Genomic DNA, 25666 nt, shown 5'->3' with positions numbered 1-25666 from the left:
GGGGGTGGGAGCAAGTCCCTGCCCACAGTACAGCAGCGCTGCCTGCCCTGCCCTGCCCGTGCAAGGTGCGTGCCTGCACCGCGCTAAGCGCCCAGCACTTGGCTGAGCTCCCTGCTCCCGCCCCCGGGTTACACAGCTGTGATAATAACCCCCTGTCCCACGGGCAAACAATCACCCGGGACCCGCCGCGCTCCTGCCCCGGGCTGGCTGGGCGCAGGGAAGCGGCTTTTCCAGCCGCTCCGGTGGGGAGCGGCCCAGCCCACCCCCCACGCAGCCGCCCCGCCCCGCCCCGCCCCGCTCCAGCCAAGCCCCGGCCGGGCCGGTTCTAGGCTCCTCCCCGCGCTGTCACACTTGCCTCAGGTGCTTCCTGCCCGCTCGCCCGCCTGCCTCGCACGGGCAGGGCCGGCGATGCGCTCTCCCGGGGCCAGGCGCGCGCGGCGGCGGCGGCGCCCGAGTTCCCGCGCGGGCTGAGGGGAGGCTGCGGCGGGCGGGCGCGGAACCGGCGGTGGGTGGCTGCGGAGCGCCAGCTGCGGGGACTCGGCAGCTCGACCGGGCCCGCCTCGGCTGGGGCGGAGACCTCGCTGCTGCGGCGGCTGGCTGGTGGCTGCTTCCCGCGGGAGGCGAACCCGGGCGGGCTTGCTGCAGCCAGAGGCCCCCCCCCCGCGATTGGCGTCCGGGCGGGCAGGGAGGGGTGCGCCTGGCGTGGAGGGCTTGGGACCGGTCTCCGGCCGCATGGCTCAGAGATGCGGGAGCAGGCGCTGCCTGCCCCACTGAGGAGGAGCTGCTGAGCTCAGCATCCCCGCCGGCTCGCAATTAGTGCCTGCCCCTTTCGCTGCCCAGCCGGCTGGCCATGGCCGGGGGGGCCATGAAGTTCAACGGGTACATGAAGGTGCGGATCGGCGAGGCGGTGGGGCTGCAGCCCACCCGCTGGTCGCTGAGACACTCGCTCTTCAAGAAGGGCTACCAGGTGCTGGACCCCTACGTGGCGGTGAGCGTGGACCAGGTGCGGGTGGGGCAGACCAGCACCAAACAGAAGACCAACAAGCCCACCTACAACGAGGAGTTCTGTGCCCCCGTCACCGATGGCCGTCAGCTGGAGCTGGCCGTCTTCCATGACACCCCCATCGGCTACGACGACTTTGTGGCCAACTGCACCCTGCGCTTCCATGACCTCTTACACACCACGGGCAACGCTGACAGCTTCGAAGGCTGGGTGAGTAGCTGTCCTGCCGCGGGGACGTGAGCTGCTCACGGAGTGTGTGCTCACATCTGCTGGCATGTACAGGCCCACACCTGCGGGCACGCACACACTTGTACACCTGTATGTATGCACACGCAGCTCTGCGCTCACACACCTACTTGTATTCTCACCGGTACGTGCATTCTGCATGCAAGTGTGGCAAGATGTGTCTGTGACGGCCACCATGTTGGCCAACCCACTGGAGATTGAACTGGGGACCTCCAGGGCTAAAATCATGAGCTCAAGAGCCCATGCTCCCCAGCAAGGGGCTGTAAAAACGCATATTCTCTGTGAATATGTAAGTAATGCACACTCACTAGTGAGTTATGCGTGCACCTACAAACGCTCATACATATGTGTATGCTTGTAGTTAATTGCAAACATGCACACGAGAAAGGTCACATTTCTTTACAAATCTATACACACATACCCATATACCTGTGGATATGCGTGCACACTTTGAATTTAAAGCAGTTACAGGGATGAACTTGACAATGCCTGATCATGCATAAATCACATACATAACAGCATAAGCAAAACATCAGTAGCTGCAGGTTCCCCCACTTCCAAGTAGGTGCAACGTACATTCTTCGTCCTCATTCTTTTTGCTGATGCAGACTAACACTGCTACCACTCTGAAACCTGTCAGAGCTATAGTTCATGTTTCAACCCTAACGATGGAATAGATGATATACAGAATCGTAGAAAGGTAGGACTTCAAAGGACCGGAGAAGGTTATCTCCCTCTGTGCTGAGGCTGGATTAAGTATAGCTAAATCATCCCTGACAGGTGTTTGTGTAGCTTGTTCTTGTTCTTCAGTGAACGGGATTCAGTGACAGGGATTCAAAAACCTTCCTCACACCCGATCCAGTGCTTAACTATGCTTAGAGTTAGCAAGTGTTTCCTATTGTCCAATCCAAATTTCCCTTACTGCAGCTGAAGCGGATCGCTTCTTGCCCTACCCTTGATGGATTTGGAGAACAATTAATTACTGTCTTCTTTATAAGAGCCATTAATATATTTGAAAACTCTTATCAGATCCACCTATTTCCCCCCAGAGTCTTCTCTTCTATAAAGTGAACATGCTCCATTCTTTCAACTTTTCCTCAGAGGTCAGGATTTCTAAACCTTTTCTCACTTTTCCTGCTCTTCTATGGAATCTTTCCAATATTTTCACATCTTTCTTAAAATATGGTGCAGCATAATTACCTCTGTGTCAGTTAAAGGATTTCCTGCTTTCCTTTCCAGAACTAGAATATAGGGAAGGGAAGTGTATCCATCTAGCAATAATTTACAGTGGAACAAGAAATGCTAAATGAAAATACACAGCATTCCAGGTAGGCAGATTGCAGAGGAGTTTGGATATTCCCAGGAGGAATTACAGTAAATAACTTGTTGAGACCAGACACTTTAGTGAGCATAGTCAAAAAACCACCACAGTCAAATCAGACTGATGATACATGGGGAAGAGAGAAGTGCCACTAGAGAGAACAGCTAGATGTTGGGATCTTATCGCAAGAGAAGCTGCCAGTGCTTTCCTTTCTCAGTTCAGCATAGTGGCTGAGAAATAACATTATGTATTGAAGTACCAGAGAGACCGTTATGTGTCTATAGAAAAATACAACGTTGGTGCTCCACATCCAGCTTATTTATTGTCAGCACCAACAGTGTGCTAAGTATTCTCCAGCCAAGTGTGAGGTTCCGCCATGTAGAATGAGCAGCTGAAATACATAATGGACTGATGAAAAGATAAGACAAGGGAGGAACCTCATGCGATCTGACAGCATTGTGGTTCACACCCATTTTGTCAATCTTTTTATTAATATTGGTTATTAGTTTTGTTGTCTATTTCAATAACACTTGTTTTAGGTGGAAGGGCTTGAATCCTCCTTCTACAATGTATGGGCTACACACCCATAGATATCTGTGCAAAATCTGTATGTGGTGCTGCAGCTACACCATTGTAGTGTAGACACTGGCCACAGTGATGGAAGGGATTTTTCCATCGCTGTGGTTAATCCGCTCCCTCGAGACATGGCAGCTAGGTTGATGGAAGAATTCTTCCATCTATCTAATGGTGTCTACACCAGGGCATAGATCATTTTTAACTACATCTCTCATGCATGTGAATTTGCCACGCTCCTGAGTGACATAGGGCTTGTGGTCTCTACTAGGGTAAGTCAACCTAAATTATGCTGCTCCAGCTATGTGAATAATGTAGCTGGAGTCAACATAGCTTAGGTTGACTTACCCCGGTATCGTCACTGCGCTGTGTCGATGGGAGACCCTCTCCAGTCGATTTACCTTACTCTTCTTTTCAGAGTGAAGGAGTACCAGGGTCAACCAGAGAGCGCTCTGCTGTCAATTTAGCACAGGGGTTGGCAAACTTTTTGGCCTGAGGGTCACATCTGGATATAGAAATTGTATGGCAGGCTGTGAATGCTCACAGAATTGGGGGTTGAAGTGCAGGAGGTGGTGAGGGCTCCGGCTGGGGGTGCAGGCTCAGGGATGGAACCAGAAATGAGGAGTTCAGAGTGTGGGAGGGGGCTCCAGATTGGGGCAGGGGGTTGGGGTGCAGGAGGGGTGAGGGCTCCGGCTGGGGGTGTGGACTCTGGGGTGGGACTAAGGATGAGGGGTTTGGGGTGCAGGAGGGTGCTCTGGGCTGGGACCGAGGAGTTCGGAGGGCTGGGATTGAGGGGTTCGGGCATGGGGGACAGGCTCAGGGGTGCAGGCTTTGGGCAGCGCTTACCCAAAGTAGCTCCCAGAAGCAGCGGCATGTTCCCTCTCTGGCTCCTATGTGGAGGGGTGGCCAGGCGGCTCTGTGTGATGCCCTGTTCACAGGCGCCGCCTCTGCAGCTCTCACTGGCCAGGGTTCCCAGCCAATGGGAGCTGTTGGGGGAGGCGCTTGGGGCAAGGGCAGCATGTGGAGCCCTCTGGCTGCCCCTATGCATAGGAGTTGGAGGGGGGACATGCTGCTACTTTCGGAAGCCGCGCAGAAAGCCCCCGACCCCGCTCCCCTGCTGGAGCGCATTGTGGGGCAAACCCTGATCCCCACTCCCGGCGAGAGCTTGAGGACTGGATTAATAGGGCCGGCGGGCCAGATGTGGCCTGTAGGCTGTAGTTTGCCACCCCTGATTTAGAGGGTCTTCACTAAACCTGCTAAATCAACCCTGCTGCTGTTGATTGCAGCAGCGTCGTTCTCCCCATAGTGAAGACAAGCCTGTAGCGAGGCTGATGTTACTAAACTTAGATTGACCTTTCTACATTGCTGAGGGCTGTGAAAAATTTTGTGCCCTATGCAATATAGTTAGGTCAGCCTAACCACCACTGCAGATGTAGCTAGGTTGATGGAAGAATTCTTATCTAACATATCTTCAGATAAGTTTTAAAGAGAACGGTGACTAGTTGTTCTCCATATTCACTGGATGTAGGACAAAAAATAATGGGCTATCTGCAGCAAGGGAGATTAATCTTATATATTAGGAAAATCTTCCTTGCTATAAGGATAGATGTATACTGGAATAGGTTACCAAAGGAAGTTGTGGAATCCCCATCATTGGAGATTTTTCAGAGCAGATTAGACAAACAGCTGTCAGGGATGTCCTGTGTCAAAATGGGGGGGAATGGACTAGATTAGATGACCTCTTGGGATCCCTTCCACACTACCTTACACAGAATCATAGAATGAAAAGTTCTTTATACCAGTATAGCTTATTCCCCTTCCTGTGTGGACATAAGGTATGCTGGTATAAACACTTTTATACCAGTGTAACCGTCCTCACTAAAAAAGGGAGTTGTACCGCTTTAACTACACCAGTATAATAAAAACTGTACAACTTTTGTGGGTAGACAATGCTTAAGAACTGATACACTCTTGAAAGCCATAGGAAAGCATAGTGCACAGTGCAAATCTTGCAGTCTGTAATTAGACAATTTAGGATGCTTGAGCATCCAGATGAGGAAAGAAAGGCATCTTTAGCAAGTAGTATGTCACTACTACTGGTCCTTGTCAGTTAGTGTGATTATATGTGATGATTTGCTTAATTCATAGCAATTTAGGTCCCAAACTCTTACATATATGAGTAACTTTATGCATGTGAGTTGTCCCAGTGCTGGGTATCAGAATGGAATACTGTGTTTGGGGTGTATGTTGAATTTCAACATTCGGAGGATCTTAACTCTTCAGATGGTTTGATTTGCCAAAGCTTCTCTGCTAAACAAATATTATTACAACCTGAATATTTCTGTAATTGCGTATTCATTATTAAGCAGGTGTGACATCCATCTTGCAAATTCGTCAGAGCATGTTAATAGGGAAGATTTGTAGTGAGGCTCTGCTCTCTTTCTCTTTTTTGTTTACCTTTTTAGGTATGTTTAATGTCTCTTATTAAGTGCCAACATGCCTTGCGTATGAATAAAGTGGGCATAGCTATCTCCACTATCATGTACTTTTGGGTGCTGAGTGGGTGTAAAACTCTGCCAAACCTGAATGGCAGCACTTTACACTTGCTTTACACAGGTGCATACAGCTACACCAGGTGCAAGGCAATGGAGAATCAAGCTCATCGTTATACTCTGGATGCTGTTACGTTGTTATATGCAGTGTGATTACAATCCTGGTGCTCCAAGAATTAGTTTAAAGCATTTGTTGAGCTTTGCAGACATTTGTTTAAGGATTTTGCTTGTAGCTCAACTACGAAGCCTCATTTACTTGTCCCTCTGCTGACAATCAGATGACAATGAGGCTGTGTCTACAGGAGAGATCTTACGGTGGCATAGCTGTACCGATGCAGCTGCGCTGCTGTTAGATCTCTCGTGTAGCTGCTTTATGCCAATGGAGAGAGCACCCCCGTCAACATAATTAAACCAGCACCAGCAAGAGGCGGTAGCTGTCTTGGCAGGAGAAGCTCTTCCGCCGACAGCACCGTGCACACTACTACTTATGCCGACAAAACTTATGTTGCTCAGGGATGTGTTTTTTTTCACACCGCAGAGCAACATACGTTTTGCTGACATAGGTGGTAATGTAGACATGGCCTGAGACACAATAATTTAGAGGTTTTCAAACTGTCAGGTGTGTCCCTTAGGGGGGAGTGTAAGAACGTTTGTGGGGCCCAGGGGCAAAGCAAGGCAGCTCTGGATTCAGCCTGGTGTGGTGGGACTTGAAGAGGGATTACCACCTCCACCCTCTGACTCATCTCTTTTTGTCTGGTTTGGGGAGACGCGACCAAAAATTGTAACTCAAAGGGGGAAGCAGGGGTTTGGCTCAAAAAGTTTGAAAACTGCTGCCACATATAATGTAAAATACTGAAGTTTTAACTGAACGGAGAAATGTTTTTACAGTAGCCAAATATCTTAGTACCAAATATCTTCATATTCGTTCCTATGGGACTTATGTAGTAGCTGATGTACAGTAACTTTTAAGCATAGACAAATAGTAATTGTAAGAGCATGTTGGAACAGCATTGAATTGTCATAGTTATTAGGGAGGGATTTAATTATTGCTACAAAGGTTGTCAGTCTATAGATTTAGCTCATAGAATTTTCAGCACTTTTACTCACCAGCCTTGTTAAACTACCTCAAACTTTTTGTTAGCTTTGATCTTGGGGGGAGGGATAGTTCAGTGGTTTGAGCATTGGCCTGCTAAACCCAGGGTTGTGTGTTCAATCCTTGAGGGGGCTATTTGGGGATTGGTCCTGCTTTGAGCAGGGGGTTGGACTAGATGACCTCCTGAGGTCCCTTCCAACCCTAATAATCTAATCTAATCTAATCTTGAATAGTATGAAGGCAAGGGATTCTCCTACTTAAACATCTCTAAAACCAGTAGGGGAAAATACACAATAGATGGACTGTTAGATTGATGGGCTTGAAACTGCTGGCATGGCTTGAAAATCTTGTTTCCATCTGCTCCCATGATGGATGCTTGCACAGTGGCTTGTTAGCAGTTCACTTGGTTGCAGTGTGGGTGAAAACTAGCCTCACCCTTCTTGTGTTCCCTTGAAAAAACCCTTTTAAATTTCTCCTGCAGCCTTTTGTAGGGTTATAATTTTCTTGGAGCAGATACAAAAATTTTGCCCTTGTTTTGAATGTGATCAGTAGAATAATAATTGATTTATTAATTAAGCATCAACTGCTAAGTGGTATGTGAGACCCAAAGGAGGACACAGTCCCTTCCTCAAGTCTTCTACAGTCTAGGTGGGCAGACAGATCACACAGTGAACAGGGGTGCCCTAGAGGATGGTTGTTTTAAGACCCAAAACTGTGAGCCAGTAGGAAGTTGAGGGTGCTCAGCCTTTCTGATTCAAGCTACTGAGCATAGGTTGTTTGTTTGTTTGATTTTTGTAGCCTTTGACAGCCTATTTCCTGACATGGGTTGTCATTGTGGACTTTGCAGAAGTGGATGCTAATATCTAAATTGTATCATAAAATTTATTAATCTTACTTGGGTTATTGCTGATTATGTACTGTGTAGATTATATTACTTTTAAACCAACCTTTGTACTGTTGGATAATTTAAGCACTGTACCCAGATGTACAAACACTGTTTTCTTAACCTGTGTATTATATAATTTTAACATTAGCTTAATAAAATTTCTGAATCTGTAAAGAGAGATTTGAACGAGAGGTTGAATGATGGGCAAAATGCAAAATCTGACTGGGTTCAGAAAGAAGTTTTAAAAAGTTGATTGGGTATTTGCTTACCCGTCCAAGTCAGTCTGTTGCCCATCTTTAAAGGCAGGATGACCTGCTTCTTGCAGAGTTGGATCAAATAGCCACTCATTCCATGTGGCAACAACTTTAAAATGAAGACTGCCTAAGCTAAACAGAAAGAAAGGATGGCTTTCCTGCTACTATATACCAGGTTACCAAATTGGATCACAGGGAATGTTGGTGAAACTAATTGGAGACCCTAGTTAGAAGGTAAAGGTGTAGTTCTGGGCTTTATTAATCTGGTACTGGGATCAGAACATGCTTACGCAATAGGACCAGTCATGTCAATAAAGTCACTTCTGAGATGAATGTTTGCAGGCCTGAGCCTCTGGTCACTGTTTTAGAAAAGTCTGCTTGTTGAGAAAGGGAGCTGAGGTTAGGTTAACAGTAGAAAAAAGCTAACCAAGCACCTTGGGGAGGTTTCTGTATGAAACTGAGTTCTGTAGGACTCTTGTAGTCTAATCTGATGGGGCCTCTGTGCGTTTGCATTTATATTAAGCCTTTACCACAGAGGCTTTTTTGTAAGGCTGTGTTTTAGCCAGCATGATCTGGGTTTTTGATTTTGAGTGATTTCTGAGAAATAATTTGGTTTTGACTCATTTTGAGCTCCAGGCAATAATGGGCCACCCAGGGGCTTAAACTATTGAATGGCTGAAAAACCTACCAGTTTATAGTGTAATTCAATATGAAAGAGTATCTCCTTACTAAGCTGAATGAATGAAATTCAGTTGTTTTCCCTCTTGCACAGTATACAAGTTCCTTCCATGTTCTATGCTTGAGTGAGTTGTTGTGCTTCACTAATGCAATCAAGAAATCCCCAGAGCTTTTGTGTAACCATGGAAAAGGACAAGCGGAAGAGACATCAAATAAAATCAGTCTCTAAGTATTCCTGTAAATGGTTCCATACCAAACACCACACTTCTCTGTCCACAAAATCTCAGTCCTTTTGGAAATTCTGAGATATATGCAGCAAACAATTATGGCTCATAATCATAAACCTTTAGATGAGGTTACCTCTGACTAGTGTGAAATCTTAGTTTTTAATATCAAGGAGACAACATCTGAAGTGATGGGTTACCAACAATAATTATCATGCTCCAAACTGCAAAGTCTTTAGACTAGTCAAAAATTGAAGGATCAAGTAAAAACATCCTGGTTTATTTTTAAGGCAAGGTTTGCACTAGAAAAGGTTTGAGATATAGGTATCCCAGCAAACTCTCCTAGTGTAGACGTAGCTTATATTGACATTAAAGTGCTTTTGGCTGGAATAACTGCAGTCACACTAGGACTTTTGCCATTACAGAAATGTTACGAAAAAGAAAATGATAGCTGCTGCTCTTTTATATGGTGATAGAGCCTATAAAGGCTTCAGTCAGCACTCCATTGTGCTAACTGATGTACCTGTGAATAAAATAAAGACATTCTGTGACCCAGAGAGTTTACAGTCTAGGGCTATGACATTTTGAAATAGGTGGATAAGCAGACACATGGGAGTGGTGGATGGTGGAACAGTAGAGAGGGCCTGGGTATATCTGGACAAATTAGTTGCCTCAGTGGACAAAGTAGTTGCAAGTGGCTGTCAGTGGTGGTTTGTAGGCATCATGGCAGATATAGATATTTAAGGAGGCCCTGAGGAGAGGAGAAGGCAATGACTCTATGAATTTTCATGGGACATTCTTCCCAAGCATCAAGGGCATTCATTGCCATTAGCGATAAGAACAGGTGGCCTTAACTGTACTGTGACTCAGTAAGCAATCTCTTATTTTTCATTCATCAGGAAAGTATTTGAAATGTTTCTCTCGCACACAGGACTGGAAAGGACCTTTTGGGTCATCAAGTCCAGTCCACTCCTGTCACAGGTAACACCGTCATATAATCCCATTCATGAATTTATCAAGCTGCATCTTAACACTAGTTAGGTTGTTTGCCCCCACTATTCAGGCTGTTCCAGAACCTCCCTCTTCTGATGATTGCAAACCTAATTTCCTGCTTAATTCTGATTCTGATCTAATCCCCCATATAAATAAAGAGTAACACTAACACAGTTAGTGGTGTAAAACTGCTGTGAGAGAAGTCAGGCTCTCTGCGTTCTTTCTGGCATCAATTTTCCTTCTTTCTGGCATCCATTTTTAAGGCCATCCTAATGAATGTCTTCCTCCTCCTTTCGCACTTCGTTGTGAAATGTCAGTCTGTAAAAAGTTTTTGTTTTTAGCTAGACGCATATCATCTGTGGGATGTGATTTCGGAACAGAAATCCGGACACTTGCTTCTAATTTGATGCACACCAGCTTTATGTCAGTGTGAACCCATTGACCTCAGTGGAACTACTTCTGTTTTGCTGTGTTGTCCAGATAGATGGGGCAATTTCCTGTGGATGTGAAAGCTATTGTATCAGAACAGAGATTAGGAATTGTATGTAAAACATGAATGTAGACCCTACCAAGGTCCTGATCCTGCAAGCTGATCTGGTGAGCAGAACCCTGCATCCCTATGGAGTCCCGATGATGTTATCTAGGCTCTACTGGAAAAAAGGATTTGTGTGCGCAGATTAGTTTGCAGGACTGGAACCACACATAGGTGCTCATTCATTGCTTTATTAATAATGTAGATTTAACAATAGTGAAGAACCCAGTACAGAAGCACTGAGCACACTAGAGATAATGACATTTATAATTACCCCCAGCAGCAATAAATAATAACAAATCAAATCAGTTCAGCCCACAGCATCAAATAATTGGCGGGAGACAAAAAAATTATTCCAGCCAATAAAACAAAATAAAACAAAAGCACCCTCTCTCCCCTCATCCTTCACAGGAACATGCTTCATTTTCCCCTCAAACTCTTGGAGCATGCCTGGAAGATCATCAAGTCAGGCTGTTTCATCCCAAGGAGGAAGCAAGTTCTAGTGTCCTAGGGCCATCCCAAGAACACTCAGCCAGCTGATTTTTCTCCTTTTATTAGCTGTCTGTATCTTTGGCCAGTATGTCATAGTGAGAAAAGTGATCTCTCTGATAGGCAGGTCTGAGGATGAGGATCATGATGACGTTATTTGTATTATCATAGCACTTAGCCCTTGTCAGGGACCAGGATCCCATGATCCAGGGCACTGCACAAGCACAGAACAAAAAGATGTACCTGCCCCCAGGAGCTTACAGTCGAAGTATAAGACAAAAAACAACAGATGGACACACAGATGGATGGAGGAGTGCCAGGAAACAATGAGACAATATAGTGATTGGCAGTGGTCTTGCCACACCCCAGCGGCCTAACTGCTGTTAAATTTTTTTTTTTGTAGGTGTGACAACAAAGGAGAGTTTTAAGGAGGGATTGTGAAGAAAGATAATGAGGTTGCTTAGCAGATGGTTACCGGAAGCTCTTCTCAACCAAGACGGGCAGCATAGGAGAAGTAAATGGGTGGTGGAGGCTGACATCATTGGCCAGTTGGAGGTGGGAGCTGATCTTCTGATGCAGAATGAGAGAGGATAGGAAGTAGGGGTTGAGCTGTGAAGACAAGTATCTTATGTTTGGAGTAGAGCTGGGGGAGCTAATGAAGGAATGTAAAATGAGGAGTGATGAGGTTACAGTCACGGGCTAGGAAAATGTTTTTAGCCCTAGCTTTCTGAATGGACATAAGCTGGGCAAGATTGCATATGTCAAGGGCAGAGAAGGAGGTTGCAGAAATTGAGATGCAAGATAGTGAGAGCCTGGATGAGAGTTTTAGTTATGTGGACGTATAGGAAAGGGAGTATTTTAAAGATTTTAGGCAGAAAGAATTGGCAAGATTTAGACGTAGCCTGGATGTGAGGACCTAGCGAGAGTTTGAGTCAAAGATGCTTAGAGGCAGGAGTGACAGGCAGGATAGTGTGGTGTCCACGGTAATCAAGAAAGGAGGGTGTCAGCAAGGCTTGTGGAGGGGCCCTTGAGGTCATGGCCAATACGTTAAACTCTTCCTGGAAACCTATAGGAAGCCAGTGCAGATACTACAGCACTGTTGTCTTTTTGCAGGACTGGGCCCATTTAATTTATGTCTTTATCTTTAGAGCACATTATCTTGTTGGATTAGCAGAAAAAACTTGTTTACAGTGTTCTGATGTGTGAATTCTAACAAGAGTTCATGCCTTACACGTTCTCTGTGCTAAGATAGACTGTTGTCTCTCCAGAACATATTCACTGTCTGTCTTATTTGAACAGGAGCTTTTCAAACACTCTTCTAATGGTGTTTCTAGCAACTTCAGGCATAGTGTGAAAATTCAGACTACATTGCTCAGGCTTCCAAAATATTTTTCAATCCCTTGGGGAACTCAGGATTGTATCCTCAGAAGTTGTTTACACTTGTCATTTGGTTGAAAGTTTACAAAATGGCCTAGGTCTAGACTAGGAAAATGTGCTTTAAGGCATGTTAGCTAACATAATTAATATTAACGTGTTCTCAGATAATAACCTGCATGTAGCATTGTACAAGGTTTAATGTATTAGCTGATCACGGTCAATCCGAGGTTCCCCCAGGGTTAACTATAACCTCTATTAATACATTTTAAAATATCACTGTCTTTGTCTCTAAGGTAAGTGCTAAGAGGTGTTCAAAACCTTCGCCTGTTTTCCAACACCACTCATTTTCCTGGGTTAGACCAGACCAATGGAGAAATATGCAGTGTGAAAGTATTTCTACTGGCACAAAATATCAACAGTGCACAAGTATTTTCAACATCAGAACTATGGGGGGGGGGAACCTACTATAATTTTGACCATTTAGGCCCTGTTCTAGCAAGGCACTTAGGTATATATGTAACTTTAAACATGAATAGTCTCACTGAAGTCACTTGGATTATCCATGTGCTTAAGTGCTTTGCTGGATTGAGGCCTTAGTTCTGAGTTTGTCATAATTCTGTCCTTAAGATCTGGCCAGCCACTTCATTTTTTTCTTTTGTTCCATTCATCAAGAAAAAAAGTCAATTTGTGTCTTTCTGGCACCTCTTTTACTCCCGCGCTCCCCCCCCCCCCCCACAAAAATTCAGTTAAGCTATTTCACAGGAGGCTGTGTTATGGCTGTTTTTTTGAGAGTGTTCATAATGTGTTTCTGCCATTTGCTGTAACTCTGGCATTTCCGTTTGTCACGTAGGGTGTATTTGTGTAAGCAATAGAGGAGATGAGTATATATTCTGGTACTTTTAAAAAAAGTAATCTTAGTTCTCTTACTACAAAATGAGTTGCATCAATAATAGATTTGTTGTGTACCCTATTTTTCAAGCAATGTCACATCTCACTTAGATAACAGGCTCTGAAGCAGCTGCTGTTGCCTTGAGCAGCAATATTAGGGGAGGAAAGACTGATATTGAACTTTGCTTTTTATACAGAATCTTGGATGCAGGATTCTGTATACAGGCTCTGGGGAGAATGATTCAAAAGATTCTTTTGATGACTTAAAATCTGCCCCAGTAAAATAGATAGCTCCTCACTATAAACCACATGGCTCATTAATACATGATCTAGGCAGCTGTCAGCATCAAACCAGAGCATGTAAAAGACAAAATTTCACTGTGTTCAGAAAAGATGTCTGCAAAAATAGTTCAGTCTCAAGAATGCTTGAAAAGAATAACCAAAGCTGATGTTTTACTATAGATGATTACAGACAGAACAAAAAGCATGTTTTGTTTAGCCAGCAAATTAGTGAGCACTTGCAGAGTTTTAACCAACGACCATATCCCTCCGTATTTCAGGCAGGTCGTCTCTTTACAATATGTAGCAACAGTTTCCACAGGAACTGCACTCTTTACAATAGACTCTGTTGTGGCTTGCTGCTGCACCGCAGTCATGGAGAGTAGGTGTTCTGACACTTGCAAGTGGACCAAATCTTTCCATCACTTGCTATGAATTTTCCAGTCAGTTATTAGTTGTTCAGATCTTTTTATTGCAAAAAGATTAATTAGGTGGCTGAAAATATTCATTGTAGACGATCATCCCCAAAACCTTTCAAGCACTATTCTACTGTAAGAGGACTCTTTGTGTCATGAAGAGTCAGTTAAGTCAGAGGGAGGACCTGATTCTGAGCTGCGATCATTCAGCATAGCTCAATCAGAGTCAGTGGTGTTATTCCACTTTACAGCAGCTGAGGCTTTGGCCTTTGATTTCTCTGATCTTATCTATAGCTCAGTAAATGTTATACATAGTAGGAGTTGTGTGGTACTTTGTGTTTAATTTCTGTTCTTAAGGACTTTCATATGGCTATATCATATAGATTCATAGACTCTAGGACTGGAAGGGACCTCGAGAGGTCATCAAGTCCAGTCCCCTGCCCTCATGGCAGGACCAAATATTGTCTAGACCATCCCTAATAGACATTTATCTAACCTACTCTTAAATATCTCCAGAGATGGAGATTCCACAACTTCCCTAGGCAATCTATTCCAGTGTTTAACTACCCTGACAGTTAGAAACTTTTTCCTAATGTCCAACCTAAATCTCCCTTGCTGCAGTTTAAGCCCATTGCTTCTTGTTCTATCATTGGAGGCTAAGGTGAACAAGTTTTCTCCCTCCTCCTGATGACACCCTTTTAGATACCTGAAAACTGCTATCATGTCCCCTCTCAGTCTTCTCTTTTCCAAACTAAACAAACCCAATTCCTTCAGCCTTCCTTCATAGGTCATGTTCTCAAGACCTTTAATCATTCTTGTTGCTCTTCTCTGGACCCTCTCCAGTTTCTCCACATCTTTCTTGAAATGCGGTGCCCAGAACTGGACACAATACTCCAGCTGAGGCCTGACCAGTGCAGAGTAAAGCGGAAGAATGACTTCTCGTGTCTTGTTTACAACACACCCGTTAATATGTGAGATGCCAAAGGAGCAATACCATTTCCATTTATTTTTTCAGTGTCTTTAACAGGATGATCTGACATGCCTCTTACAGGGCTAGATCTAATCTTGCTTATAGGCTGTATGTTACAGCACTCAGTGAATCTTAAAGCAATGTAAGGTTAGTCAAACATCTTCCTTTAAAAGAAGATTTATGAAAATGTACTCTAGAGGCTTCTCTCCTCTGGTAATGAAGTCTCTATAGCTATAACTCTAAATTGGCATTTAGAGGTTTAAAAAAAATCATGACATGAAAACCCCACAGTAAGAAATTGCACCTCTGAAAGAGCTGTGCCCACTCAGCAGGAAAGAGACAGAATTACGGTGTAAAGGACATGACGGTAGTGACATCCAGATTGGGAAGCGTTCCTTCCAGGGTGAAATTTATACTTATTCTACTAGCTAATGTTTAGGAGGCTGTGGGTAAAAAAGTGTGTTTTTATCAAATAAAGGATTGACACCAAGACGGACTCTGAGCTGCTTTGACGATGCAGCAGGCACCAGCTGTGTTAAGCAGAGCATATGATAGTTTTCCTCTGAAGTATGGAGGCTTGGCAATGAACGCTACCCATCTTCCACTGGGATCAAGGTGGAGCTTTGCATGCTGCAACTTCTGTCACAGACAAAAGTTTCATATTAAAGAGGAGAGCATTGGCTGCTGCACTTGGAACTTTGCAGGCCACTCCACAGTTTGGCAATGCCTGGGTTCACGTAGGAATGTGATGAGCAGTAACAACCTTACATCCTTCATTAGCATCAGTTTACGTTAACTCTTCTCAGTCTGCTTTGGACTTACAGAAGGATCTCACAAAACTAGGTGACTGGGCAACAAAATGGCAGGTGAAATTCAGTGTTGATAAATGCAAAGTAATGCATATTGGAAAACATCCCAATTATACATGTAAAATTATGGGGTCCCTCCCACCTCTCAGTGTCCCAAGAGCCCGAGCCTGAACATCTACATCGCAGTTAAACAGCTTCTTAGCCCAAATCCCACAAGCCCTAGGCAGTTGGCACGGGCCAGCAGCAGATTTTTAATTGCAATGTAGACATATGCCCTATGGCTAGGGGCTTTCATTACTAACACCAGTCGTATCTCATTTTGCAAATGGAGGTTGAACATCAGGCTCACGTACACTAGCAGACCTGCAGAAGTCTGGAGGCCCTCTTTAGGCCCTTCTCATTTGAACACAGCCACTAGAGTGGTAACTGTGACTATTAGTTTGCAAAGGCACAATGAGATAATCTCTTTTGTTTTTCCTTGAGTACATAACCATGATCCCAGAGTTAATGGTAATAAAAATTGCCTGAGGGCCTTGACAGTAGTTTCTTATTGTACATCTTAACTTTTGAGATTCCAGGAATGTTTTAAAACTAATCTTTGCTACAGAAATATGGAGCTTAATGTCATTATTTTAAAGTTTTCCATGTAGAATATCTTTTTTAGGTGTCACTCTCTTACAACTACTTCACTGATTTAACTTTTTAAAAATAAAGAAAGTAGGACAGAAATTGAGTAGACTAGAAATAGCATATTTCTGTACATGGCACAATGGAGATCATGGATGTTGTTAATTGAATCCTATTCTACATTCTGGTTACTGAATAAAGACTTAGCTGTGTCTCCTAGAGCCATGCCTAATGTGATTAGGACCCCAAATGAAAGGCAACATCTGTAGGCATTAGATCTGTAGAGTAGGAACAAACATAATACCCACAAGAATGCTGGGAGAGTACACTCCTTGGTACTCCATCTTTGGAAACACTTTCTCTAAGAGGCGAGATGAACAAAAATTGCTACAGCTTTAACAATATGTCCTTGAGGACTATCAAGGAGATACCATAGTGCAACTTAAAGATATAGTATAAGGACAAGGAGTCAAAATACAGACTATCCCGTAATATAGTCAAATGCCAGAAAACTGGCAGTAGAGAAAGAATGTAATTAATCCATGACCTGCCAAGAATCACATGAGCACAAATGATTAGACCTCTCCATGTCGTCATAGCCTGTATTGTCAGCTAGACGTTAATCCAGCATCCGATAAAGATAGCAATTGATTGCTTCCTTTTAGCTAGCTGAGGGGTGGTTTTAATAATATAGTTAGGCTTTTAAATGGGTGCAGCTGCAGGTCTGAATTGCATATGCAAAGTTGTAGACAGTTTCTGAATACATAGGCCTATGTGCCTCTCCTCCATCATGTGAAACCCCCACTTTTGCCAATAATAAGCAAACTATTAATTTGTACACAGAATCAGACCCTATCCCCAGAGGATTGCAACGGTGACAGATTTTCAGATAATTCAACTAGAGCAGCATTTTGTAATGATTAGAAAGAGAGAGGTTTGCTTTTTTTTCCAGGAGGAAAGAGCGATTTTGCCTCACAGGCTTTGGGGGATTCTATGGAATCAAAAAGTGTATTCTATTCATTGATATTGCAAACCCTTGCAATTGTAAGGCATTGTGGTTTGTCAGATAGGGTACTGTCTTGGGTCTCAAGAGACCTGGGTTCTGTTCCTCTGTCTGCTACCAGCTTGCCTGCTGGATGACCTTAAGCAGATCTCTTTGCTTCAGTTTCCCTATCTGTAAAATTGAGGTAGTGAGATTTGCATCCTTTGTGCTGCACTTTGAGAGCTGTGGCTGAAAAGCACAATATTGGAGGTAGATTTTATTACAACACACTGGGTCTGGAAGCATAGCCTAGGCAAGTGATGATCATAGCTGAAATTCATGGTCTCTGCACATATACGAACTGAATAGTTGCCATCCAAGAAATACAATTTGGAATATAGTACTGGTAGCTCATGTAATAACTCTAATATTTGGGGAAATTAAATCCACCAGACACTTTTTTAAGCGGAGCAGCAGTACTTTTTGCACTGTTTTAAAATGTTGCATTTTAGTTTCCACGTCATGTAGCCCCCAGTTTCCTTCCTGCAAGATAAAAGTGTTTAGAGATGTCTGTCTTTGGGTTTTTTTTTTCTGTGCCAATCACTGTAGGTATGAAACACTATAAATAATTTCACGTTTTCAGTAAACTGTGATATACCATGGTAACCTTAATTTTTGCTATAATTAAGATGATGATGCTGGGCTTGGCAAAAGCCAGTCAGGTCTCAGTATCACCTCATTAGCTTAAAGGGAGACCTTTCATCTTTCTCCCTGTGGCATTAACAATTTGGGTGACCAAATCTGGGGAATTCATGAGGCTTACATGTTTGTTGCTGTATTTAGTGAATGTTTATTTTCCCAACAGAAGAAAAACTACTGGACAAACATGGAATGGCAGCAATAGATCAAAGTGAATTAAATGCAATGGCTGATTAAAAACCGCTGTAGAGGCTATTTCTGAGCGCTAACAGAGATTTGTATAAAAAGAAATTCCAACAAATTTAAGATTATACCATAATCCTGGTACCATAATTGTCATTACCATAGAATCACATTGCCATAATTGTCTTCCAGAATTTTGTATCCAAGAACAAAGCCACAAAAAGTACTCAGTACCCAAGGAAATTAAGTAGGATCACAACAGAAATGTTTGTTTTATTCAAGATGTAAACATCTGCAAATATCCTAGGACTCCATAATCCCCTGAGTTACATTCACCAGAGGTAAAGAGGTAGACATCAAGGTATTATTTCTCCAGTCTTTCATTGCTATTAATCCATGGGTAGCAATGGCGGTGGCCGTGTGGCTAGCCGGCACAAGATGTCCAACCCTATAGAAACAATGTCTTGTACAGAAGACCCTTAGATCTTAATACAGTCCTCATTGCTCAGTGTAAGCTTTAAAGTTGTGAATGACTCCTAGGTTTGTTCAGATGTGCTATTAAAACTCAATTCAAGCCAAAGGAGAGTGCCTCAAGGCCAAGAACCTGTTACTGCTGCTGCTCCTCCTAGCACTTGTGTCCTTCTTTCTCCATTTATTTCTGCAGTTTCCTCTGGAGCCAAATGAACAAGCTTTCTGTTTCTTCCCAGACAGAAAGTCAAAGGGTCACACCTCCAGTGGGGCCCTGGAGGAAAGTAGACCTTTATTTGGGATGAGCTGTATCTGAGAATTCTGGGTAGCCCTAAACCCAAAATTCATCCACAAACCCATGCACTTCCTTCCACAAAAGAGTCTGGCACAGGCTTTACAGTGCTGTTTTAGTACTGAGAAACACCACAAACGTACTTTTTTCTTGTGGTATTTCAATTGTTTCTGTTCTGGAAAGTCTGCCCACATGCCAGTTACCTGTATTTTCTTTTAATTATTTCTTTAATTTATTTAGTTTTTCATTGGAAATAGCGAATATAGCAATTTCCTGGTTTTTCTGCCGCTGTATCCTGAGTTAATCGAGATACATTCTAAACCTCTTGAGGGGGAGGGAGAAAGGGGGAAGAGAGCGAGGAAGTGGGTGTAAGTCTTTTTAATGAGGTGAGGTTTCAACAGCTGCACACCCCATTGTATATTCATATCTTTCTCTTGTTAAGAGTTGAGTCTCCCTTCCTTTACTAAACAATTAGCCAGCAGAGTTTCTTGACTAACCACCACTGTCTGCAGGAGAAATCAAATTGAGTCTTCCTTTATCAAAGCCCCTGGAAGGTCTGTCATGAGAACAAATACTCTGGGCCTACTTTCAGACGTGTGTGTTCAATGGTGTATGCAGTTGTTTTGCATGCACATTTACTGTGATTGCACATGCAAACTGGGTGATCACATACACATGGCAACAGTTATGGGATGTTTGGGGGTTTCTTTGTGGTAACAGTGTGCATGAATATCTGAAAATGGATTTGCAAAACTTCAATTCCGTGGTCCTGTGGCTTTCTCAATTTTCACTCATTTGGAAGTTTTAACGATCTCATGATCCCTATTTGAAAAGAGCAGGAGATAACCACATGTTCAATGGTGGAATATGCACAGTGGTGTTTGATGAGCTCTCTCTCATAACAAAATGAGTTCTAATGTGAAAAGCTGTGTGTGGATTTAGCTCCATTTCCCTGCATAGTCACCAAATTCCCATGATCTGATTCACCAGTAGCGCAAAGCAGCCTTATCTCAACCATTCTGTCCACTGAAGATTTCTCCTGCAATGACTTAGAACCACAGTAGCACGTGATATGCCACCCTCCAGCTGTAGTGTAGTGTTAGATGTTTGAGAGTATGATTAGGCTCTGCACCTGGCTGCTGTAATGGCCCCTGCGAGCCATTGATGGCTAATGTATTGTTATGTGCTTGGTGGAACCTTGTTATAGGTTGAGTTAAAACCTCATTGAGATTGACTGGTGTGAACTCACCCTTCAATTAACATAGGGGCTTATGCTTATAGTTAAGATAAAAGGGATGTGTGAACCCGCCCAGGAACTTTGGGCTGAGTATTGTTTTAGGTGGGGCATGTGTATGTATGGTGGGGCACGTGTATATATATGTGCGAGTGCTTATGGGAAGAGTGTTCGTACAAAAACAGAACAGGCAAGAACAGAGTGAGAGGAAGAAGCAAGCAGAAGCCTGTAAGCACAGTGTGATCCTGGAAGAAGCTGAAGAGCAAATTCTTGGTTCCTTCTGCATTGAGACACAAGACTTTGCATATTCTTGTAAATACACAAGATTGCATCAAAGAAAATGCCAGACTTAATCAATTTCTACTTCCAGCTGGAATATCCCTAAAACCCTGTACTTTGACTAATCACCTGGGTAAAAAAAGAGGCAGCGGAGTGTTAAAATAACTTTCAGCTAGATGATGTCTTCACAGTTACAGGTGCAAAGATGGTTAAAACCTCCATTACATGCAGCCCTCTTCTCTCAGAGCCCCCTCCTGTGGGATTTTCCATAGCAGGGGATAATTTGAGTCAATAGTATGTTAGGCTCGTCTGCATTCTTCTGTCAAATATAAAGTGTGAGGGAGAGCTAAATGTTCTATTAGCTGAAAACTGAACATTGCTCTTTCCGAATGGTGTAAGAAATGTTTCCCACAGCGGTGTAACGCTGTGCTGCCTGAATGCAGTAGCCACATAGGGCAGGAAGTCACACTCAGTAGCGTGACTGAACCCAGGCAATCACACAGAATTCTGTGGTAAAACTCCCACCCTGCATAGTGCTTAAAAGGTTATTGATGGCACAACAGCAGCAAGTGTGTGTGTCCATCTAACACTTCTCACCAACATGCCCTTACCATGAAATCAGAAAAACACTATTAACTTGAGAGAGCTAAGAGATCCAGGACCAGATTTTCAAAAGAGCTCTGCTCCCCTTTATGCACCTAAATAAGGGCTGGATTTTCAAAACTCTTTCTGCAGCTCCCAATATGATGGTTTGGGGCAGATTTTCAAAATTGCTCTGCACCCAACTTCATGCACTCCTTTGAAAATTTGACCCTGTTTGTGGGTGCTGAGCTCTTGTGAAAGTCTGGACCCTTGTTGCATTTCTTCTTGGCCTTTTTTTTTTCCCCTCACCCAGTGATTCACATATAGCATGCTCCAGATACGGAAAGGTGATCTCCCCAAAACAGTCTCATCCTTGGTGACAAAAGATGGTTCAGGAGCTAGGGCACTAGCTGAGGGCCATGAGACCTGGGTGCAAGCCCCTGTTCTCCAGCTAACTCCTGTGTGCTCTTGGGTAGGTCTGTCTTTCTACCTCAATTCCTCATTTGTAAAATGGTATTTCCCTACCTAACATGGATGTTGTGAGGATAAACTTAGATACTATGGTAATAAGAATATATGCGCACAATAGCTCTACAGTAAGACTGTAGTTTGGGTTTTGATTAGTTTTTCTATTTTGATCTAATCAGTTCAGGAATAAGTGGACAATAGTCCCCAAAGAAAGGGACACTGGGTATTGATTTTTTTTTTCATGTACACTCCCTGTGTAGTTTATATTTGCAGAGTACCTAAATCAGATTCTTCTATTAAACCACAATAGGGCATTCTGCTACAGAAACAAAAGACCAGTCACAAGGAATTATAAACGAGGTTCTTTATTCTGGGGTTTGCATTGCATTAGAGGTGTGGTTTTGCAAAAGCAGTCAGCATTGGCATAACCCACTCCGACTGAAGTTAGTGGTGAAACTCCCATTGATTTAAATGGGAGTAGAATTAAGGCAATACTTTTGAAAATACCATCTTCATAGTTTTGGTTTATATTCCCATCAAGTAGGTTTATCAACAAGTGTTTCATGCGTATAGAATGATTTTACCAGAAATCATAAAACCTTACCTGGGCAAAGGTCCCATTGAAGCCAGTAAGCTTTTTCTTGAGTAAAATGGACTAAAGACTTCAGGTTAGTGATTGGGGTTAGCTATGTTTGATTGTTCTAACAATCCTATTTATGGTTGGCCTATAGCCTGTAATTTTGTAAGATTTTAAGTACCCATCCTGGAACGTACATCAGAATGAAGATAAGATATTAGAACAGTGGCTGGAATAACTGGTTATAGGAGTTATTAAAAAGACTAAATTCCCACCAATATGAATGGGGGGGGGGAAATTCCATTAATTTTACAATGCTATGCAGATGGTAATGAAATGGTTACTTTAAGATATTTTATATCCATGGCAAGCTTTGACCGTAACTAAACTCGGAAGGGAGTAAACATTTTTTGAATCCTGATTTCATAATGTCCTTTATGAGGGCCACAGTTTTGTCATCACCCTGGGGACTGAACCAGGAGTAGCTACAGCCTGAACTGAAGAGTTCTGGCTTTTTAGCTGGGGCTATAACAGACACAGTCTATGCAGATAGATTGATCACGGAGGGAGAATGTAACATGTACTGACCAATGGCTAAGGCCCTTTGCTATCGACATCTAATGATTTTTTTTTTACCATGAAAAATCCCCTCCTCATCTGCTTTTTTTGAACCCAATATTTGGGTTTTACCCATTTATTTTTTTTTCCACCCACATTTTTGGCTTTTTTGAGACCCAAGAATTTTTTGCAAGGGAAGCAGACAAGGCTTTGCTGAAGGGCCAGCAGAGTCCAAAGGGGTCTCTGTCTAAGAGGGGGTGTATGTCAGTACTCACAGTCTGTAGCTTTCCCTCCTGTTCTGACCATGGCCCTTCAGCATGGCCCCATTTGCTGCTTCTCTGCAATGGGAGAGTGAGAAGGGCAGGGAGCTGCATCCTGGCAGCCAAGGCTGCCCAATTGCTGCAGGCTTCTTCACTTGCTCAGTGGTGAGTTATCCATCCCCATAAAGTAGTGGGCACCGCACCCCCTTACCTGGTGCTTTTTAGTTTTGTTTCTCCCTCTCCCCCCGTCTTTAAAACTTTTAAATAAACCCCCAGAAATTAATAAAAAAACAGCCACCCAGCTCAGAACAAAAACTGAAAAAGAAGGGCCTTACCATTGGGTTACACTACCAGTTGTGGAAGGGAAAGCAGCAAATTATTCCATTTTTGTAAGACTGTTGGCATAACTACTAATTACATACCCTTTTTCTGGCAAATAAACAGTTTCAGCTTACTGAAGTACTTTGACATTAGAAATTCCATGTCTGCCATATGACAGTTCAGAGAATTCAATCTCAGATGCTTCATGGTGCGTGCGGTTCTGTCAGTCCTTGAAATACATAGTGAGAAAAGAATGAGTAATCTAGATGTGTCATGATGGAGGGACAGCCAGGCCAAACCTGAATGGTGCTATGACGCTGTGCGCCAGGTCGCAACACCCTGAGCAAGGAGCTGTCCAGTGAGACAGGAGCAACTGCTGCGGAGTGAGTAGCTTGCTCTCCAACCCTCCTCCTGTCCCTTCCCCTGGTCTCCTCTTTGTACCGGGCCTGAAACTCATCTTTCCTGGGAAAGACCCGCCATTTGGGAAACACTGTGCTAGGGTAAAAGTCAGGGAGTTGTCCCTGTTCATTGAATCTCATTTCTGCAGGAATTTGTATTTGTGGCGTAAAGACTATTGAACATTCTTCCTTTGTATTCCAGAAGTTCGGTTTACTCACACTGCTCTCAGATTTAGACAGAAACTGGCAGGCAGATAATGTAAATTAAAGGCTCCCTCTAGGTATTCTCTTCTTCCTTCTTTTCTCAGCCATGGTGAAATATTCATGGAAGAATGCCAATCTCTGTCTCGGAAGCTGACTGGCAGTACCTGCTCTTCAGGTTTAGTGGATGCTTCAGATGGGTGTTGATGTGTTGCCTGAGAGATTTTCCTCCTTGGAGATTGTTTTCTGAGCCTCTACCTCTGATGATTCATACCTGACTAGTTTCTATTTTGTACATGAAGGTCTATGACTGAAGAATCCTTCGTTTCGGTCTCTCTGCTTCCTTGTATTAATTGACTTCTAAACTCAGACTTAGGAGGAGAGGCGTTAATAACATCTGTCTGATTTTCAGTATAAAGATTTTAATATGGATCTGAGTGATGCCTATCTCCAGGTTCACCTGGAGGTAATGGGTAAAATAGTAATTTGGGACCTGATCCTGTGGGGTGCTGAACACCTTTATCTCCTACTGAAGTCATTTGGAACTAAGGGCACTTAGCACCTTTCAAGATTTGGCCTTGTGCGAGTAGCTCTAGTTATGGAATAGAGTATAAAACCCTATTTAGTTTTATATAGTGCTTTTACTATCAAAGCAATATATTATATTATGGGAGTGAAGTGACACCGTAGCTAAACAAGACAGGCCTTAGGGTTCTCAACAGCAGCACACACAGTACCTTCAAGGCTATGATTCAGCAAAGCACTCAAGCACGTGTTCAACTTTAAGTACCACCAAGTTAGAACAGGTGTTTAAGTGCATTTTGAATCAGGGCTGAAGTACTGTATTGCACCTATTTTCATACAGGGTTAGTTTGGCCAGGTTACCTGGCGTTATCCCGTTCTCATTTTGTAAAGTGACATAGGCTTTGTAATCTCCATCATAGATACTCGAGATGGAAAAGTCCGATAAGTCAGCTAATAATAGGCCGATGGGCATTCACCACCCTACCAGTCTGTCAGAGTCCAGGTTTGTTAACTTTCTGGACACTCTGCCAAAAACAACAAAAAACAAAAAGCCCTCCCTCTCCCCTGCCCACAACAATTTGAGGAAGGAGTGGATTGAAGATTACAATGTGGCCAGGTGGGTTTACTGTTTAGTATTACGTGAGCAAGTATTATGTTACGCACATGAGTAAATAATATGACGTTATCATGCAGGCAGTCATATTGCATGCCATGAGTTTGGTTTGTATTGTATACTTAATATTGTGAGGCACACACAGCTGAGCATAGGAAATCAGTATAATGGAATGAGAAAATTAAGACTCTTTATTTTTGTAGTTGAGCCAATTCAGGATTATTCCCTGTTTGTCCATTTTCCACTCTAACTTTAAATGTTCCAAGCATTGTCCCACTACTTCCCTATGGAAACTATTCTGTAGCCCAGTGATCTTGCTGTCAGTGAAATTTCTCTGCTATTCAGCCTGAATGCTCTCTTTCTGACTGTCACTTCACTTCTCCTACCTACACCCTCTTGTTTCACCCTAAATAATGCTCCTCACTCCAAATATCTGTTATAGATTCATAGACTCTAGGACTGGAAGGGACCTCGAGAGGTCATCAGGTCCAGTCCCCTGCCCTCATGACAGGACCAAATACTGTCTAGACCATCCCTGATAGACATTTATCTAACCTACTCTTAAATATCTCCAGAGATGGAGATTCCACAACCTCTCTAGGCAATTTAGTCCAGTGTTTAACTACCCTGACAGTTAGGAACTTTTTCCTAATGTCCAACCTGTAAAATTTTCTAGATGTAGCCTCTAACACTCTTGTTTGTATGGGAGCTCACAGTAATCTGAATGCAATGATTTCCTGCCTTCATCACAGCATGGTGTCATAAGTGTAAAGCACCCTTGAAAATCCTTCTTGAGCAATGCTTCCTTATCCTTTA

General features: G+C 43.3%; 1 protein-coding gene across 1 annotated transcript in view; it reads left to right on the top strand.

Moving 5' to 3' along the window:
• Positions 1-845: 845 nt before the first annotated feature.
• The window catches only part of PRKCH (protein kinase C eta), a 170744-nt gene continuing 145923 nt past the window's right edge, over positions 846-25666 (top strand). Inside the window, exon 1 of the mRNA XM_050952601.1 lies at positions 846-1213. Within this exon, the coding sequence (XP_050808558.1) occupies positions 851-1213 (363 nt within the window). The 5' untranslated portion in view covers positions 846-850. The remainder of the gene's footprint in view (positions 1214-25666) is intronic.

The sequence above is a fragment of the Gopherus flavomarginatus genome, chromosome 5 (assembly GCF_025201925.1).
Source record: "Gopherus flavomarginatus isolate rGopFla2 chromosome 5, rGopFla2.mat.asm, whole genome shotgun sequence".
NCBI classification, from domain to species: domain Eukaryota; kingdom Metazoa; phylum Chordata; order Testudines; family Testudinidae; genus Gopherus; species Gopherus flavomarginatus.
Note: the sequence above shows the minus strand (reverse complement) of the source record. Positions and strands in the feature narration are given on the sequence as shown.